At 45.5% G+C, this 20,773-nt stretch overlaps 1 protein-coding gene across 2 annotated transcripts in view; it reads left to right on the top strand.

The window, feature by feature from the left end:
- NID1 (nidogen 1) overlaps window positions 1-19,866 on the top strand; it is a 97,109-nt gene extending 77,243 nt beyond the window's left edge. For both annotated transcript variants that reach the window (XM_027531125.1, XM_027531124.1), the window contains exons 14-20: window positions 1,737-1,909; window positions 7,584-7,710; window positions 12,674-12,845; window positions 14,021-14,178; window positions 15,349-15,472; window positions 16,705-16,817; window positions 17,790-19,866. In XM_027531125.1, coding sequence (XP_027386926.1) covers window positions 1,737-1,909; window positions 7,584-7,710; window positions 12,674-12,845; window positions 14,021-14,178; window positions 15,349-15,472; window positions 16,705-16,817; window positions 17,790-17,911 — 989 coding nt within the window. In that variant the 3' untranslated portion in view covers window positions 17,912-19,866. The remainder of the gene's footprint in view (window positions 1-1,736; window positions 1,910-7,583; window positions 7,711-12,673; window positions 12,846-14,020; window positions 14,179-15,348; window positions 15,473-16,704; window positions 16,818-17,789) is intronic.
- Window positions 19,867-20,773: the final 907 nt, after the last annotated feature.

The raw sequence follows: 20,773 nt of genomic DNA, 5'->3' as shown, positions 1-20,773 counted from the left end.
AGACACTTGCCTGAGTTTTGGCGCCCTTGACTTCAACATCTCACTTGAGCAAAATAATCTCTAAGATGTTTCTTGGCTCTAAAATTCAGTCCCAGATGTAGAAAAGGCTAATTGTCACAAGTTACCAAAATCGAATATAATCATTCTTGACATCTCCATTCACCAGATACCCAATAATCATAAATTGATCCCCTACCAGATAGTTTCCCAGAGCTGCTAAGAGGCTGCTAAGAAGGGATCACTCACAAACTTCATTATCCCACCCAGCCAGCATTAACCTGGTGTGTCAGATGCCATGGTCTTGCGGGCATCTGCAGAGGGAAAGGCCCCAGTGTGGGCCCTAGAACCTCAGGGGGCAGGGAAACAGAGGCAGGCTAGGGAAAGGAACCCTCAGAGAGAGGCAGACCAAGGACCACAGTGTCCCTGACCTGGGAGGTCGTGGGCTGGCCAGGGAAGGCTTTGCAGGCAATACCGCCTGACCCAAGGCCTTGACAGGACCAGAGTCACCTGCACTGGGGAAGTGGGGTTGAGGAGATCTGTGCTCCAGTGTCAGGAGTGCGTTGAGGGGCAGGAAGGAAGCCATCAGGAGTTTGTGTCCCATGCCGGGGGAGCAGAGTGGAAGTGAGGACATCAGAGGCTCTGCGCAGGGATCTGGCTTGATCCTGAGAGCAGGGGAGGGGAGCCTAGGAAGGGTTTTGAGCAGGTGCTGATGTGACCAGGTTTCAGTTTTAGAAGAGCTGAGAGGAAGGAATGAGACCATGGCCATGGGGAGCCGGGGGCTGCTGCAGTATTTACAGTTAATCCAGGTGAGAAATGGCGAGGGTTGACCTGCACCTCAGGGATAGATTCTAGAGATTTAAAGAGATCCACCAGATTGGTTTATGTCACTGAGTGGGTATAACAGGCAAGATGGACCAGAGGAAAGAACTGAAAATGAGCTTGGCCATGACCTGGTTCCGCCCTCTCACTGCAGAGGTCCATAATGTGTCCACATGGTGAGTGGCAGGACCAGGTCGGGGACCCAGGTTCCCCGACACCCTCTGTGTGTTCCTTACCCTCAGCCAGGGTGCATGTCCCCTCCTGGGAGGTTCTGCCAGGTGAACCAGAGCTCTGCGGGGCATGCAGCTCAGCGGGGAGGCAAGGCTGCGTCTAAGGGAGGATGAGCCTCCCGCCTCGTTTTGTCCTGGAAAGTCCAGAAGGACTCTGTTCCTGCTTGTGGGGCCTGAGACCCTCCTGCCCCCATGGGATGGGGTGAGCGGGCAAGTGCACTCTGATGGACTTGCCTAGACTTTCAAGTCCACTGGGCATGAAAATACTCAGCAGCTTCCCGTGGGGGTGCGATTCCCTGTGGCCAGGATTTCGGGGTTTCTGCTGTCTCTTTGTTTTGGATTGCTGCCACAGCCCGGATGCCCAGCGTCCAGAGCAGGGCACCCATAGCCAGGTTAGTTCCATCGAGGGAGAGGCTGAGCTGTTTTTTCCACTTGACGTTTAATGTTATACTCAAGCCCTGTGTCATCTTCATCACAAACGCCTTCTGATTGGCTGTGGTCCTTCTGTTCCTTGTGCTCTCAGATATTAATAGGCACATGTGACTGTGCAGTTTGTGGTGCCGAGAAGGTGGCGTGATCAGGCGTGTGGGTGCACGTGTATGAGTCCGTGTGTGTGTGCCCACACACGTGTATTTGTGCATTCCTGCTGCATTCGGGCCTTGCTCAATGCCGTTTCCCGCCACCCAGGTCTGAGTACAGTGGCTCCTCCAGTTCACTATGGACCCCCGGTCCCTACCACTGTGATCCCCCTGCCTCCTGGGACCCATCTACTCTTCGCCCAGACAGGGAAGATAGAGCGCCTTCCCCTGGAGGGAAGCACCATGACCAAGTCGGAAGCCAAGACACTGCTTCACGCCCCGGTGAGTGTTGGCTGATGGCACTTCAGTGACAATTTCTGCTTCCATGACCTGGAGCAACAAGCAGGGTGTGGTCAGACCAGGGACTGGGACTAGATCCCTGGACCTAGGGCCTCTTCATTCTGTGTGACCCTGGGTGTCTATCTCTAAATAAGACCACTTTACTTCTAAGTCCCCTCCCCTCCCTCCAGAAGATTCAAGGGTGGGAACAGAAACGGAATGCCTGCTAGAGACCACTTTGGAATCTGACCCCTAGTGGGGGGCATCACCTGTGCTTACTGTATCTTATCTGCGAGCATCTGTCAGGTTTGATCTCACCATCCCTGCTAAATTCACAAAATGACTCATCTTTTGGCAGCATCTCAACTCAAGATCTTCATGTCTGCCTGGAGGCAGTAACCAGAGCTTTTCAAAGCTTCAAAGATGTGTTTTGTGAGCTAGGGAATTTTTGTCTGTTAGATAGAGGTCAGACACTCTGAGAAGCTGTTGTTTTATCTGGGATCCTGACCTTCTGCCAGGAAATCAAACTTAAGACCTTGTGGAGGCTTCCAACTGTGGACTACAGGGGGGGGTGCCAGGACACTGGTGGGCCATCAGGGTCCTCTAAGGAGGGGAGAAGTAGCAGTGAGTGGTCCATCAGGCCTTGGAGATTGGCCTTGGAGATGAAAGTCCAGCAGAAATCCTCATCACCCCTCAGTGCTGGTTGCAGAGCGTTCTTGAAAATTCTGGATAGAAATGTTGCTTTCTTCTCGTCTTCCTTCCCCACTCCCCTGTCTCTGCTGCTTGCCCTATTTTCTCTTCCTGCATCAATCTCCACATCATAGGTACCACACACGGCCACACCGCTCTTCTTTTTGACCAAGGTCAAAAAAAGTCTGCAAAGTAAAAATGCTTCTTTTTTTAAATTTTATTTTATTGAAGTATAGTTGATTTACAATGTCGTGTTAATTTCTGTTGTACAGCAAAGTGACTCCGTTATACACACACACACATATATACATGGTTTTTCACACCCTTTTCCATTATGGTTTCTCACAGGATATTGAATGTAGTTCCCTATGCTATACAGTAGGGCCTTGTTGTTTATCCATTCTCTACACAATAGTTTTTATCTGCTAATCCCAAACTCCCGTTCCTGCCCCTTCACACCCCACTGCCCTGGCGACCACAAGTCTGCTCTCTGTCTGGGTGTGTTTCTGTTTCATAGATAAGCTCACTTGTGTCATATTTTAGATTCCACATGTGAGTGATGTCGTATGGTATTCATCTTTCTGTTTCTGGCTTACTAACTTACTAGAGATGGTAATCTTTAGGTCCATCCATGGTAAAAAATGCTTTTCAAGAGCCTCTTGCAAAGCAGCCTTGATTGTTCTTCCCCAGCACAAAGCCCTCTGATGGATTCCCCTTTCACCCAGAGGGAAAAAAAATCAGTTATTTTCGTGGCCTTTGGCTACCTGTCCCAACCCCATTTCCTGCAGCTGCCCCCTCACTCACTGGCCACAGCCCTCTGGCCTTCCAGCTGATCCTCAACTCGCCGCACACACGTGCACCTCAGGGCATTTGCATCTGCTGGCCCCTGCCTGCAGTTTTCTCGCTCTAGACCCTGGCACGGCTCACATGTACGTTGCATGGTTGACATGTACATAGACACGGCCACATGTACCTTACACAAACTTCTGCTGCACATCACCTCTGGGAGAAGCCTGTCCTGGCTGCCCTGTTCAGACTGCAGCCTCCAGTCACCCTTCTCTGTCTTTTAGCAAACACTCAGCACTACTCCTCAGGGTACATGTTCTGTATCTCATGTATCTCTTCCCACCAAGAATAGAGACCTGGATGGACCTAACGTCTGTCATAAAGAGTGAAATAAATCAGAGAAAAACAAGCATCATACACTAAAGCATGTGTGTGGAATCTAGAAAAACGGTACAGATGAACCTATTTGCAACACAGGAATAGACACAGGCATAGGGAACAGATGAGTGGATGGGGTGGGGGTGGGGGATGGCAGGCAAGATGAACTGGGAGATTGGGATTGACATGGGCACTCCCATGTGTAAAACAGATAGCTGATGGGAACCTGCTGTCTTGCACAGGGAGCTCAGCTCAGTGCTGTGATGACCTAGAGGGGATGGGCAGGAGCTCAGCTCAGTGCTGTGATGACCTAGAGGGGATGGGCAGGGGGAGGTCCAAGAGAGAGGAGATAGCCGTATACCTATGGCTGATTCACTTTGTTGTGCAGCAGAAACTAACGCAGCATTGTAAAGCAGCTATACCCCAATTAAAAAAAAGACTGTAAGCACACCAAGACCAGAAGTTGTCCGTCTGTTTCATGGAGGTGTTTGTTTCAAATGCTGTTTCCAGACCCCAAACAGTGTTTGGCACTTGAGAAGTATTTACTGAAGGAATGCATAAGTGATCTTTATGATTTCCTATTACCTCACTGAAGCACAAATCCCTCAAGGGTCAATCATTGTTCTTCTCTTATATCCACCAGCACACACTCCCAGGTAGTAGGAGTCGGGAAAGCCATTCCCCCAACACACAGGGGAGAGGCTTAAATGTCAAATGAGGCTGTGAGAAGCAGGAAACTGAGATGTGATCCATGGAGGGGAAGGTGCTGAAACAATATTCACTGTGTCTTTCCTATCTATTATCTATCTATCAATCATTTATCCATTTATGGATACATCCATCTAGCTATCTGTTTTTACCACCTAGGTATTTTAGATTAACTGTACCTAATGCCACCGTTCAGTGGCATTAAATCCCACCGTCATCACCATCCATCATCCCAAACTGAAACTCTGGATCCATTCACTAATGCTCCCTCCTCCTCCAGCAGTCTTCTGCAACCTCATTCTACTTTCTATCTCTATGAATTAGCCTGTTCTAGGGAAACTCCTCTAAGTGGAGTCATGCAGTGTTTGGTCTCTTGTAACTGGCTTACTTCACTTAACATAATATCTTCAGATTTCATCCATATTGTGACATGTGTCAGAATTTCCTTCCTTTTTATGACTGAGTAATATTCCATCATATGGATATTTCATATTTTGTTTATCTGTTCATCAGTGGAGAACTTGGGCTGCTTCTGCTTTTTGACTGTTGTGATTAATGTTTCTGTAAACATGGGTTTACAAACATCTGTTCAAGTCCTTACTTTCACTTCTTTTGGAAATAAACCAGACATGGAATTACATGGTAATTCTATTTTTAATTTTTTGAGGAACTGCCATACTGTTTTCCTTAGCAACTGCACCATTTTGCATTCCCACGACCAGAGCACAAAAATTCCAAATTTCCCTGCTACTTTGCTAACACATTATTATTATTTTTTTAATTGTAGCCATACTAATATGTGTGAAGTGGTATTTTGTGATTTTGATTTGCATTTCTCTAGTTGGTAAAGAATGCATCTGCAATGCAGGAGACCCCAGTTCAATTCCTGGATCAGGAAGATCCCCTGGAGAAAGGATAGGCTACCCCCTCCAGTATTATTGGGCTTCCCTTGTAGCTCAGCTGGTAAAGAATCCTCCTGCAACGTGGGAGACCTGGGTTCGATCCCTGGGTTGGGAAGATCCCCTGGAGAAGGGAAAGGCTACCCACTCCAGGATTCTGACCTGGAGAATTCCATGGACTATATAATCCATGGGGTCACAAAGAGTTGGACACGACTGAGTGACTTTCACTTCACATTCACAAGGATTGTGAATGAGATGTTCAGGTCAGTTCAGTTCAGTTGCTCAGTCCTGTCCGACTCTTTGCAACCCCATGGACCGGAGACGCCAGGCCTCCCTGTCCATCACCAACTCTCAGAGCTTACTCAAACTCATGTCCATTGAGTCGGTGATGCCATCCAACCATCTCATCCTCTGTCATCCCCTTCTCCTCCCGCCTTCAATCTTTCCCAGCGTCAGAGTCTTTTCCAATGAGTCACTTCTTTGTATCAGGTGGCCAGAGTATTGGAGTTTCAGCTTCAGCATCAGTCCTTCCAATGAGTATTCAGGACCTATTTCCTTTAGGATGGACTGGTTGGAGCTCCTTGCAGTCCAAGGGACTCTCAAGAGTCTTCTCCAACACCACAGTTCAAAAGCATCAATTCTTTGGTGCTCAGCTTTCTTTATAGTCCAACTCTCACATCCATACATGACTATTGGAAAAACCATAGCTTTGACTAGATGGACCTTTGTTAGCATCTTTTCATGTGCTTAAGGGCCACTTATATATCTTCTTTGGAAAAATATCTATTCATATCCTTTGCTCATTTTTTGGTTGGGTTATTTTGTTGTTGTTACTGAGCTATAGGAGTTCTTCATATATTTTATCAACCCCTCATCAGATACATGACTTGCAAATATTTCCTCACCTTCCATGAGTTGGTTACCTTTTCACTTTGTTGACTGTATCTTTTACTGAACAAAAGTTTTCCATTTTGATAAGATCCAATTTATCTATTTTTTGCTTTTGATGTCATAGCCAAGAAATTATTGCCAAATCAAACACTATGAGGCTTTCAACCGTGTTTTCTTCTAAGAAATTTATTGTTTTAATTGTTAAATTTGGGTTTCTGATTCATTTTGAGCTTATTTTTGTATATGGTGTAAGGTAAGGGTCTCTGTGTCCTTTATGACCTGACCTCTAAAGGGGAAGTGTTGGTTGATAACTGGTTCTCTCCTAAAACATCTTCCTGGTCTTCCACTTCTGTGGTGTCCAGGGGCTTTACTTATGTTTCCATATATATTTTAGAGTGAACTTGTAAGTTTCTACTTTAAAAAAAGGAAAGAAAGAAAAGCCTTCTGGGATTTTGATATGGATAGCATTGGATCTTTAATTCTTGATTAGGGAGAATTGATATCTTAGCAGTGTTAAATCTCATGATCCATTAAACTAACATCTCTTCATTTATTTGCATCTTCTTTAATTTTCATATGCAATGTTTTATAGTATTCAGCCTAAAATATTTTGGTTTTGTTGCTATTATAAACATTATTATCTTAAAATTCTACTTCTTGCTGGTATGTTGAAATACAGTTTTATGTTGATCTTGGATTCTGAAATCTTGCTAGATTCAATTATTAATTAAAATATTAGTATAGATTCCCCAGGAGTTTCTACATAAATAATCATATTGTCTTAAAATAGAATCATTTTACTTCTTCCTTTCCAATATTTATGTGTTTTATTTCTTTTTTATGATCTTCAGTTTGTCAAAGGTTTCTTAGATAATATACAAAAAGCATTATCCATAAAAGAATAATAAATTGGACTTTACAAAAATTTAAAACTTTTGCTCCCAAAAAACATCATTTAAGAAAATGAAAACGTGCTATTTGCTGAGAGAAACTGAACCAGGTTGCCATGCCCTCCTCCAGGGCGTCTTCCTGACCCAGGGATCAAACCCATGTCTTTTACGTCTCCTGCATTGGCAGATGGGTTCTTTACCACCAGCGCCACCTGGGAAGCCCCATACATATACATACTTATATGACAACGGGTTTTTATCTGAAGTTTATAAAAAACTCCTGCCACTCGATAATTTAATTTTAAAAATGGACAAAAGACTCGAAGACACTTCATTTTGAAGGGTGTCCAAGTGCCTGTAAGCACATGAAAGATCCCTACTATCATGAGGCGCGAGTAGAGGGACCCTCTCACCACTGGTCTACACTTCCAGGGTAAAGTCATCATCGGACTGGCCTTCGACTGTGTGGACAAGATGGTTTACTGGACCGACATCAGTCAACCTTCCATCGGGAGAGCCAGTCTGCATGGCGGAGAGCCAGCCACCATCGTTCGACAAGGTGGGCAAGCAAGCATCATTCTGGGTTTTGCTTTTAGTAGCCCACGTGGCTCTTGGGGGAGAGAGCAGAGTCATGCGGTGTATGGTTACTTGCAGGATATGGTGATTGGAGATGGGTTGGGTTCTCGGGCCCAAACATCACCCTTTCTAGCCTTCTCTGAATAGTCCTCCAAGGACTCATCACTAAATCATGAACATCTTAGCTGGGATGTGTTGCTGAAATAAAATTAAAACAGGGTAAGTGTCCATGCCTGTCTCTGAAAGTGTATGTAGCCAGTTTTAAGGAATAATAAAGGCTAAACTCAACCATCTGGGTTGGATATATGCATCTCCCTCTGGCTGCTGAGCCTCGAGTTGATTCTCAGACTGTCTGCCCCTTGGGGTGGTCCATGAGGCAATAAACAGAAAAATCATAAAGATGGGAGGGTCACAAGCATATTGGCAAATACTGTCCCTGAGAGGTGAGTCTATTCCCAAGACAGTTTTCAATTTGAAGGGTTATCACTTCAACCTGTAACCTCATGGTGGGGTGGGTCTCCTCTATTCCATCTCACCCTCACTGGACCTTGCTCAGATTGCCAGAGGAGTACAGCAAATTAGGCTGAACTTTTACAGATATTTCTGTTTCTGTTGCATCACTAATGGTAAACCACATGACACTTTGGCACAGCCTACCCCTCAACATTTAACCTCAATTCCTTAACTTATGGGTGCCAATTTAAGCCAAGGACTCTACTATTTTAATGCCTACAGTCAACAAGTCAAGACTATTTTAAATGAGTATGTTTTATCAAAATTCAAGTCCATTATGACAAAAAGTCCAAGGACCTGTAAAAATTCTCCTCTACTGAAAAGGTCAAATATTGCACATTGTTCAGTCTGTGACTTAACCAGCTGCCTTGCAGATATTTTCAGTCAAAAAACATTGCCTTGCCAATGAGATGTGCTATGTAAAATCATCTTGTTTTCTCTGCAAAACACTCAAAGGTACATCTTTAAGGACTTCCTGGCTTGGGGGAAAAAGCAAAGATACATCTTTAAAATATTTGAGCCTCTTTGGTATTTCTTTTTACTGATGCTTGGGGCTGAGTGTTATTGTTCAGTTGCCAAGTTGTGTCTGACTCTTTGCAACCCCATGGACTGCAGCATGCCAGGCCTCCCTGTCCCTTACCATCTCCTGGAGTTTGCTCAAACTCATGTCCATTGAGTCAGTGATGCCATCCAACCATCTCATTCTCTGTCATCCCCTTCTCTTCCTGCCTTCAGTCTTTCCCAGCATCAGGGTCTTTTCCAATGAGTCTGCTTTTAGCATCAAGTGGCTTAAGTTTTGGAGCTTCAGCTTCAGCATCAGTCCTTCCAGTGAATATTCAGGTTGATGTCCTTTAGGATTGGCTGGTTTGATCTCCTTGCAGTCCAAAGAACTCTCAAGAGTCCTCTCCAGCACCACAATTCAAAAGTATCAGTTCTTTGGCACTCAGCCCTCTTTATGGTCCAACGCTCACATCTGAATATGACTCCTGGAAAAACCAAAGCCTTGACTAGACGAACCTTTGTCAGCAAAGTCATGTCTCTGTTTTTTAATACTCTGTCTAGGTTTGTCATAGCTTTTCTTCCAAGGGCTAGGTGTAGCTTTTCTAATTTAACGTCTCTCTAACAACTTTTGATAATGTCAGAAGGGCCCTTGTGCCTGTGGAACAGCCCCTGGGATATATTTTTCCTTCCTTGGCTCCTTCATAACAGATAATATAGCAGGAATTAAGCTGAGGTTGAGTTACACAGGTCAACTATGGACACAGACCTCAAATACTTTTCTGGAAGCCAACGTGCTATTTAAATAATGTCTGCTAGTTTTCATGGCTTGCTTTAATGAATAGAATGCTTTTTGCATCTTAATGCTGTTGAAAATGTTGTTTCTATTATCTGTAATTTGACTTCAAAACCCACAGGAAGTGGGGAGTAGGTCATCGTTTGCTATTTCCTGTTGTTTTTGGAACTGATAATGATCCAAGAAAGCTTTAAGACCAGTAAGAAACATTCCAGACAAAAGCCCACTGTGAAAATACAGAATTAAATCAGAATGTGATCTTTGTAGAAGAAAGATCACTAGGAATACATTGTCCTTTTAATTTCAAAAAAGAGAAAGAAGCTTCCACTTACATTCTCATCATGGTATTTTCCTAGCGAGTGAAAATGGTAGTGGGTATCTTTTCTTTTTCTTCCTAATTTCATAATGTCTGAATCCCGGGCTTCTCTGTTTTTCCTTGAGTTAAAGTCCTAGCCAGATATCTTTAATAAGTATCATCATCTGTTTCCTTTTGATATAATCAGTGTGGAATATATAGCCCTGCAATTTTCCCATCTTGCCCTGACTCACAGTAAAGGATGAGGTTTTCCAGGCCTTTCCTTTTGGCTCCTTAGCCTTTAAAGAAGTTTTTTTCTGGTTGGGGGAGGAGTTCTGGTTGCTCTTGGGTTTGACGTCAAGACCAGGCTGTTTCTAAAAAGACAATTGGCATGGAGTTCCTTCCCGGAACTTGTAAAGATACTCTTGTTAAACAGTCTTCCCTGGTCCCACCATGTCTGAATAGCCCGTGCCTCTCAGACAGGATGTACTCGTTCCAAATATACCCTAGAATGATTTCTTCTGATTTTGTCTGAAGGTCTGAAGGGGTCTTTGGAAGTCAGTCTCATTGTCCCTTTGCCTCCAAGGATGTGGGAAATATTTTCAGTTGGTTCAGTCGCTCAGTTGTGTCCGACTCTTTGTGACCCATGGACTGCAGCACACCAGGCTTCCCTGTCCATCACCAACTCCCGGAGCTTACCCAAACTCATGTCCATTGAGTCAGTGATGCCATCCAACCATCTCATCCTCTGTCATGCCCTTCTCCTCCCACCTTCAATCTTTCCCAGCTTCAGGGTCTTTCAAATGAGTCAGTTCTTTGCATCAGGTGGCCAAAATATTAGAGCTTCATCTTCAGCATCAGTCCTTCCAATGAATATTCAGGACCTATTTCCTTTAGGATGGACCGGTTGGATCTGCTTGCTGTCCAAAGAACTCTCAAGAGTCTTCTCCAACACCACAGTTCAAAAGCATCAGTTCTTTGGCACTCAGCTTTCTTTATAGTCCAACTCTCTCATCCGTACATGACTACTGGAAAAACCATAGCTTTGACTAGATGGAGCTTTGTTAGCAAAGTAATGTCTCTGCTTTTTATTATGCTGTCTAGGTTGGTCATAGCTTTTCTTCCAAGGAGCAAGTGTCTTTTAATTTCATGGCTGCAGTCACCATCTGCAGGGATTTTGGAGCCCCACAAAATAAAGTCTGTCACTGTTTCCATTGTTTCCCCATCTATTTGCCATGAAGTGATGGGACCAGATGCCATGATCTTTGTTTTCTGAATGTTGAGTTTTAAACCAGCATTTTCACTCTCTTCTTTCATTAAGAGGCTCTTTAGTTCTTCTTCGCTTTCTGCCATAAGGGTGGTGTCATCTGCATATCTCAGGTTATTGCTATTTCTCCTGGCAATCTTGATTCCAGCCTGTGCTTCATCCAGCCCGGCATTTCTCATGATGTTCTCTGCATATATAAGTTTAAATAAACAGGGTGACAATATACATCCTTGATGTTGTCCTTTCCCCATTTGGAACCAGTTTGTTATACTTTATAAATCTTTGCTTTGGGTTGGAATAATAAAGACCTTGTTTAGAATTAGAAACAATTGTTTCTAACTCTTAATAAGCTTTCTCTGGTGGGAGTCCTTCAGGGGGGCTTGGGTGTTTCCATCATTCATAGTCATGATCATCGTAGGAGTTTAGTGAAAGCTGATACGGAGGGGGCTGAGGGTTGGGACTGCTTCGCTATTGATGAAAGAACACAGTGTTGCAGGGCTGGTTTCATACCAAGTCCCTGGGGCAGGGTAGCTTCATCCTTGGCTCTTCCCCTTCCTGTTACCACTTCCAGCCATACTAAATGACCTTCACCTCCATAATCAGCAGAGGGGAAGAGTCCAAGGTGACCCCAGTAAAACCCTTTGGTTGTATTTATAGTCAGGAAACCATTGCAATCTTGAACTCCTGATTAGGTTTGGTGGGTGCTAAAGGCTCCCATTGCAGTCAGCTTATACTGTGGTAACCCCTGGCTTGAAAATCAGTTACTTAGAGCCTAGTAAAGACTTCTGGGGTGTTATTTGCAATCACTGATACCCCTTCTTTGTACTCTTAACACTTGTATGAAAGTAATAACAGCTGTGATTTCTTGCATATATTATTTCTCGGCAATGACCTATTTTCCCCCGTTAATGAATAAGATAAGTCTGTCCCATTCCCCATCTTTAGATCTTCCTGTGCCTTCCCTTTACATAAGAGATAAGCTCTAAGCTTGTTAACACATGCATCCTAACTTCATCTCTGGCCACTCTCCACCCTCGGGGTCTCCAGCCACACAGAATGACATTGTATACTTCAAGCCTTATCCATTCTTCCTTTATATCAGTGTGCTGGTCTCACTACTTGGAAAACCTTGACCAGGATCTTTGCCTGAGAACGTCCTGTTGTTCCTGCAGTAGCCAGCCTTATGAGGTATTGCCTGCCCCAGGAAGTGTTCCTTGGTCTCCCCAGGCTAAGTCCAGTGTTCCTGCTCCATGCTCCCACAGAGCCTGGAACTCAGTCTGAATTGTGATTGGCCGTGGGCTCCTTGAAGGCAGGGCCACAGCTGCAGCATCCGTATGGGTTGGGTTCCCAGTATGGTACACATCCGTCCATTCGCCATATGGACGTCCATCAAGGGAATGAGTAGCACCGTAACGTTTGTCACTAAGTGTTGTTTATCTTAACAAGCATTTAACACTCCCATTGGTTTTCTCAAAGTGCAAGGGTTGGATGCCAGATGAAAAAGCGCTGAGTAATCAGAAAAACCTCATCTTACTCGTTTAAAAAAAAAATCAGTAATGTTTGGTGTTTACTTCTAGATCTTGGCAGCCCCGAAGGCATTGCTCTTGACCACCTTGGGCGCAACATCTTCTGGACGGATTCTCAACTGGATCGGATCGAAGTTGCGAAGCTAGATGGGACCCAGCGCCGGGTGCTGTTTGAGACTGACTTGGTGAATCCCAGAGGCATCGTAACAGATTCCGTGAGAGGGTGCGTGCATGCTAAGTTGCTTCAGTCGTGTCCAGCTCTGTGTGACCCTGTGGACTATAGCCCGCCAGGCTCCTCTGTCCTTGGAATTCTCCAGGCAAGGACACTGGGATGGGATCTTGCCACCAGGGAAGCCCCCGTGAAAGGGTATCTCTGTGTAAATCTGTGTGTGTGTGTCTCTTCTATTTGTATCTGCCCTTGTGCATATTCTCAAAGTTTGACTGTGACTCCAGCATTGCTGTCCTGAAATGAATGAGTTTAGGATGAATGAGGCCACAGTTGGTGGCTTCTAGATATCTGAGGTGAAGCCAGAACATTTATTATAATCCACCGGAATCATGAACTCAGTACCATGCTCCACTTTCAAATCTTCTACCGAGAGCTTTGTAAGTTGACGGCTCAGAAATTGGATATTTCCACTTGGATTGAATGTTAATCAAATATTTGAGTTGTATCAACCCCAGAAGAATATCAAGGGAGCATCAGTGTCCCCCTGGGGCTCCTTCCGGGGGCCCAACCCAGCATGAACACCTTGGAGGCCCTCCCTAGGGGTTTTGTGAGCACATTCTTTCCCTCACTGCAGGCTCTGAGTCTTACACCCTAGGCCCATGTCTCCTTGATGCTTTGACGTGAGACCACATCTCTTGTTCTGTGGCTGTTTGGCCGCCTCTCTGATTTCAGGTGCCTTGACCACTTATCCTGCCAGCATTGCTTCTGGGCTTCATCGTCTGGGTCTGCTGTGCCTTCCTGAGTGCTGACAGCATATGAGAATCCACATGTGTTTATGTCAGTTATGGTGCTCTATTTTTTAAAAACTGTTTCATTGAGATATGTCAGTTATATTTAAGGGAAGTGAAGTTGTTATTAACAGAACAATTCAAGTGAAAAACCAAATAGAAGGATCTTTACAAAGGCAATGTGTCTTGGCACCTCCAGATCCTTTATAGCCATTAATTTTTATTTTATTTTTAAATTTCTTGGTTGCACTGTATGACCTGCCGGATCTTAATTCCCTGGCCAGGTATTGAACTCATGCCGCCTGCAGTGGAAATGCAAAGTTCTAACCCCTGGACTGCCAGGGAATTCCCTATCATAGGTTCTTTTTAAGTGTCTTTAAGTGAACTTTTTCTCATACATCTTCATTGTTTCTCTTCCCCTTTCACTTCCTTTTGCTCCAGGAATCTTTATTGGACGGATTGGAACAGAGATAACCCCAAAATTGAAACTTCCTACATGGATGGCACAAACCGGAGGATCCTGGTGCAGGACGACCTGGGCTTGCCCAATGGGCTGACCTTCGATGCCTACTCGTCTCAGCTCTGCTGGGTGGATGCAGGTGACGGAAAGCCCCAGGCCTGGCTCCTGGGTTTTTTACCGGTTTTTACCAAATAATCATTGTTACCCACTGTACTATCAAGAGTAGCTATTGTGGGGAATAAGGCAGAAGATAACTGCTTTTTTTCTGCACAAACATCAGCTGCATATCTTTGCTCTAAAACTGTTTCCCTCAGCTTGATGTAGCCCAGGGAGTATTCTCAATCTTCCAGGTCAGGGGTCAGCAAACTACAGCCTTGGGCCAAATGGTTTGGCCACCTGTTTTAGTATAACCTGGGAGCTGTAAAAGGTTTTCACATTTTTAAATGTTACATTTTAAAAGCTTATGCAAATTCTTATATAATGTCCTCGATTTCATCTCTTGGCTCACACAACCTAAAATAGTTACTATCTGGCCCTTTAAGAAAAAGTTTGCTGACCCCCAAGAGCCTGTCCTCATCCTGGTACCTATTAAGCAATTCATGACTTACATTTTTGTAGCTCCTGCTTGTCCCCAAGGAGGGCTAAGGCAGGACTTGAAGCCAAGGAAGATAAAGTAAGGCAGTCCCGATGTGTGCTCCTGCCTGGGCAGATTTGGGGTGCCCCTGATGTGGGCAGGATGCTCAGTTGGGAAAGAATGTCAATCATCCATCAAGTCTCTGTTGAGTTCCTCCTTTGTTCTAGACTCTGTGAGGTACCACGGGAGATGCAGGAAGTAAAGCAGCACAGTTAAGTGAAAACCCAAGCCTTAAGTTGGTCATAATGCAGCCACTGATGTGCGGCTGTGCGTACCTGCTCACCCAGTGGGAGCAGCTTAGCAATTCTAAGGGCTCTGAAAACAGGGAGGGGAGGTCTAGAGGAGCTTCAGGCAGGAGGGATTTGAACAGAAGCTGGAAGATGGCATCCTTCTTACTAAGCCCCTGGCTGCTCCAGAAATGGGTGAAATGGGGTGCTCTTCCTCTGCTCTGGCTCCCTTCTCCCCATCAGAACCAGGTGTGGGTACCGGATGGAGGTGGGACTGAGCAGTGAGAGGGGCGTGGGAGGATAACAGACAGCTTCCCAGTTTAGAAGAGCACATCTTGTGTTCTCTTGGATCTGAGCGTGTAACATTTGCCCTCCTTGCTTTTCGTTTTGGACACAAAGGGGCCATTTCTTGTGTGAACAATGGGCGACTTGTTCTCACCCCACACAGGCGCCCACCGGGCCGAGTGCCTGAAGCCTGGTCAGTCCAGCAGACGCAAGGTTCTTGAAGGGCTGCAGTATCCTTTCGCCGTTACGAGCTTCGGGAAGAATCTGTACTACACAGACTGGAAGACGTACGTCAGCTGCTGCAGCGCGGGGGCTGGGGGACCTGCCCTGCTGCCCTCTCTGGAGGCCACACCCTTTCCAAGCAGCTTCTTGGCTTGACCTTCCCACCTCCAGAGATGCCCCCTCTGCCTCGCCCTCTGGTTGTCAGAGAGGAGGGCAAGGAAGGAGAGGGCAGTAACCCTAGGCAAGCAGGGGGTGCCATGTATCATCTAGATGCTCTTGGATGGGCAGCTTCAAGTCCATAAATGGGGACTTGCTGCGTGTGTCCCTTCTCTCCCTAGGAGAGACCGTGCCTACTCCATGCCACTATTTTATTATAATTCTTAAACTGCAGTATTCCCAAAGCTCCTTCTTGACCTTTCCTGCAGAAAAGTAGGCTTAAACCAAGCAAGCGGCTGTGGCAGGAGCTTCAATATAGAAAGTGGATTTCCCAGCTTGGGATTTAGAGCCAGAGGGCAGAGCTAGCTGACCTTCGTCCTTTCTTTAAGAAGCCAGAGAATTGCAGGCTTCAGGAAGAGGGAGGGATGGCTAGGAAGTAAGGCCAGTGTATCTGTTTGGGTTTTTTTTGTGTCTGTCTGTGCTGTCTTGTCTGATTCTTTGCCACCCCACAGACTGTAGCCCACCAGGCTTCTCTGTCCATGGGATTTCCCTGGCAAGAATACTTGAGTGGGTTGCCATTTCCTCCTCCAGGGGATATTCCCAATCCAGAGATCAAACCCACGTCTCCTGTGTCTCCTGCGTGGGCAGGCAGATTCTTGACTGTCTGAGCCACCTGGGAAGCCGTTTATGGCCTCCAATTTATCCCCCAAGGGCTTCCCTGGTGGCTCAGATGGTAAAGAATCCACCTGCAATGCAGGAGGCCCAGGTTCAATCCCAGGGTCGGGAAGATCCCCCGGAGAAGAGAATAGCTACCCACTCCAGTGTTCTTGCCTGGGAGAATCCCATGGACAGAGGAGCCTGGCAGGTTACAGTCCATGGGGTCACAAAGAGTCAGACAGGACCGAGAGACTAACGCGTTCACTTTATCCTCCAAGCGACAAAAGAGGTTGCCCTGTAGAGAAAAGTTCAAGCCATTATATGTGTTTTTTGTTAGTATATTTTTGGGTTTTGTTTGTATGGCTATGCCGCATAGCATGAGGGATCAAACCACGGCCCCTGCATTGAAAGTGAAGAGTCTTATCCACTGGACCATCAGGGAAATCCTGCTGTTAGATGCGTTTTAACTTTCCATCCTTTGTAGGAATTCTGTGGTCGCTGTAGATCTCGCTGTTTCCAAAGAGACGGATTCCTTCCACCCCCACAAGCAGACCCGGCTCTATGGCATCACTTCCGCCCTGTCTCAGTGTCCTGAAGGTAACTCACCTGTGCTCTATGTAGTCAGGGGCTGGGTTGGCCCCTGGGGCTCAGAGCCCACACTCTGCCTGCCCCCTATGTGGCCTGTGGTAGCCCTGATCACAGGGCAGGTGAGACCTAGTCCATTCCATCAAGGGTCTTCATTAATTAGTGGGTAAACCAGATGAATCAACAGAAAATGTTAGGGAATGAAGTGGATAGTGGATAAGGGTGAGGAGAAGTATTGACTCTTGGAGTGGGTCTAAAAGTATGCTGTCTTCAGGCTCCAAGGAGGAAAAGCAGTGTTAGGGTCGCTCCTGCTTTAAAAGTTCATCCATTTGGCCAGACAGCAACAACAATAATTGATAGCAATAATAATTGCAAACATGGATGTGATACTTCCTGTGAGCTGGGTACATCCCGTGTATTAAAAGTCACTACGTGCTTTGTATCCACTGGTTCACTTAATCCTCATAGCAGCCCTATGAGGGAGATGTTATTATTTTGCCCACTTTATAAATGAGGATACTGAAACCACTTGCCCAGAGTCACACGGTCACTTCCAGTGCTCGTGGCAGCAGACATGGGGGTAAGTTAGGCAGCCTGGCTGCAGAGTCTATGCTATGGCTCCCTCCTTCCTGGCTTCCCTCTTGCCCCCTAGTGAAGCGGCCAAGCTGCATAGAAAGCATATTCTGCTTTAAAATTCCAGCTCCATGTTATGACCAGACCTGAAAAACCCCCCTGAGCTCTGCTAATAGCTTCGATGGTAAATCTGTATATCCCCCAGATCAGGAATCAAGGTTTTTGCACATTTGGCAAATCCTTAATGATGAGGAAACAGCTAGGAGATAAGCTGAGTTAAATTTTCTATACAGCTTCCTTGTTCTCCAGGACCCCCCCTAAGCTTGGCCTCCCAGAGACCAAACAGGGGGCTAGTATGGAGGTCACTCTCTCAACTGATCGAACCACTGAGCTTACTTCTGCCTTTTCCAGGTCACAACTACTGCTCAGTGAACAACGGTGGCTGCACCCACCTCTGCTTGGCCACCCCAGGAAGCAGGACCTGCCGTTGCCCTGACAACACCCTGGGAGTTGACTGTATCGAGCGGAAATGAAGAGTTCCTTGTGTGCTCTCCAAAGTATTTCACAGCAGCGCCCTTCTTGAAAGGGTCCAGACTGAAAACTGTCTGACCTGGTGGCTGAATGGCCACCAGGCCCAGGTCCAACCCAGCCTGAGCCCCAACAGCATTGCCTTCATTGTTCCCCAAAACATGCCCTCAGCTTCTGGAATGGGAAAGCCTCTTCTCCTACACAAAGTCTCCCTGACCCTAACCCTCAGACTAGCTTATACAGCCCTGAGTGAGGATTATATGCCCCATCCTTGTGCTGGAAACTGGCCCCAACCTTCATACCCCCATGGTGAGCAGAGCTTCTCATGGCCTGAGCTGCCCCCCTTCCTTGTGGCCTCACGAGCTCAGCCTCACTTTGAGACACCCATTGTTCCATCAGCTGCTGGACACATCAAGGCTGTGAGCGAAGGAGGGAGCTTGCTTTCCCACAGTTTTTCTTGGTGCTCTGATTTCCCTGTTTATACTCATAGCATTTAACCCTTGAGTTCTATATCACCTGCATCCTGCATCCTGCCCAAGGCAGGATGTGAGAAAGCCCTGCCTTTTGGTCAAAACTCACCGTGCCCAAAAGATATATGGGTATTTGGTGGATGACACTGAGCAGCCTCTCCCAGATAAGTTATTGGCATTTCTGAAGTAGTTGTTGGTAGGCAAAGGCTTAAATCAAGTGTGTCCAGAGAAATTCAAGGTGCAGAGTCAGATGTTTGAGGATGGGGATTTTATCGATGTGCCTTAAATTATACCAAAGATTACCAAAGTATTCCTCTTTATCCAAAGTACTTGGATCCTAGCATCTGGTTCTTTGGGCAGCACAGCCCCCCTGCTGGCACCCGTGTCCAGCCTCCACGTGGAGACCCATCTGACATACAGGCTGGGACTGGGGACCCCCTGAAGTCCCTCATCTCTGCCCTCCACCCATGAGAGCCAATCTGAAATCAATCGTGAGCTCTGTGCTCTTTTGTTCATCCTCTATCCATGGCCCTTGCTCACTGTAGTCTCATCCACAGACACAATCCAGGAAGGCCAAACTGTTTGTTCCTCATTGGTGTAATTAAAAGGACCATCACCACATTTCACATTTATGTTTCTAGAGCTTGTTTAGAAAACATCTCCTGACCATATATAGATAGTGGTATTTGGAGGCGGGGTGCGGTGACTGCTTCCCAAAGTCCTAAAAAAATGGAAATTTTGAATTGAAAGCTAAGGATAAGGAATTTGAGTCAGTGAAGATCGGGTTAAGGAAGTGAGAAGACTCAATGAAAAGTGAGAAGACTCTGTGAAAAGTATCACGAAGAGATTGATCAACAGCAGAAATGGAAAACCCAAGAGGAAGGATAAAGGAGGAGATTTAACAATAGCAATAAGAAAAGCTCTTAAATAATGCCAAAGAAAAAATGGTATGTTCTTTGCCAGAGGACATTTCTACACTTATGGACATGAAAGAATTTCCCTATTTTTCTCCTTAAGGAAGCTATCCCTCTTCTAATCTGCAAACCTCAGTACCCTGAACTCCCCTGTACACACACTGCTTTTCTACAGCACATAGGAGCCTGAATGGAAAGAGCCTTTCCTTGAATAATTGGAGTTTGTTTTGAGAAGCAACTATATCCCCAAGAATCACAAGGTTTGGGGAACACATGAGTCTTTTATATAGCCCAACCACATAAATTAGTTTAACTTTCCTTTTCTATTTATCATTCCATATCCAACCCTCTATATCAAATGTTTTGTCATGATTTTTGTATAATGTTTATAACTATTTTATTCATTTTGCTAGATTCATTCTAAAAATTTTTTAAACGGTAAATTCTTAAACTGTGGAAACAATTGAAGGTGCTTTTTAACTGTTCCCCAGATTTGTACAAGTATTGGATAACTCCTTAAGTTTACAGCTGTATAAATTTTAGTGCAGAAAATAAACTTTTTTTGTTAAAAAAGTCTCCTTTTATCTTGTTTGAATGAAGATACTTAATCTCAGGAGGCAGATTCACAATGGAAAGACAGTCGTTTAATAATCTGCAAAACCTATTTAGCCCCTAGTGTTATAAGGGATGGTTTTTTTCTCCAAGTGAGTCCACAAACTTCAGTTCAGTTCAGTCACTCAGTCATGTCCAACTCTTTGCGACCCCATGAACCACAGCACACCAGGCCTCCCTGCCCATCACCAACTCCCAGAGTTCACCCAAACTCATGTGCCTTGAGTTGATGATGCCATCCAGCCATCTCATCGTCTGTCATCCCCTTCTCCTCCTGCCCCCAATCCATCCCAGCATCAGGGTCTTTTCCAATGAGTCAGTTCTTCGCATGAGGTGGCCAAAGTATTGGAGTTTCAGCCTCAGCATCAGTCCTTCCAATGAACACCCAGGACCAGTCTCCTTTAGGATGGACTGGTTGGATCTCCTTGCAGTCCAAGGGACTCTCAAGAGTCTTTTCCAACACCACAGTTCAAAAGCATCAATTCTTTGGCGCTCAGCTTTCTTCATAGTCCAACTCTCACATCCATACATGACCACTGGAAAAACCATAGCCTTGACTAGATGGACCTTTGTTGACAAAGTAATGTCTCTGCTTTTGAATATGCTATCTAGGTTGGTCATAACTTTCCTTCCAAGGAGTAAGCGTCTTTTAATTTCATGGCTGCAGTTACCATCTGCAGGGATTTTGGAGCCCCACAAAATAAAGTCTGTCACTGTTTCCATTGTTTCCCCATCTATTTGCCATGAAGTGATGGGACCAGATGCCATGGTCTTCGTTTTCTGAATGTTGAGCTTTAAGTCACCTTTTTCACTTTCCTCTTTCACTTTCATCAAGAGGCTTTTTAGTTCCTTTTACTTTCTGCCATAAGGG

This window comes from Bos indicus x Bos taurus, chromosome 28 (genome assembly GCF_003369695.1).
Source record: "Bos indicus x Bos taurus breed Angus x Brahman F1 hybrid chromosome 28, Bos_hybrid_MaternalHap_v2.0, whole genome shotgun sequence".
In the NCBI taxonomy this organism is placed as follows: domain Eukaryota; kingdom Metazoa; phylum Chordata; class Mammalia; order Artiodactyla; family Bovidae; genus Bos; species Bos indicus x Bos taurus.
Note: the sequence above shows the minus strand (reverse complement) of the source record. Positions and strands in the feature narration are given on the sequence as shown.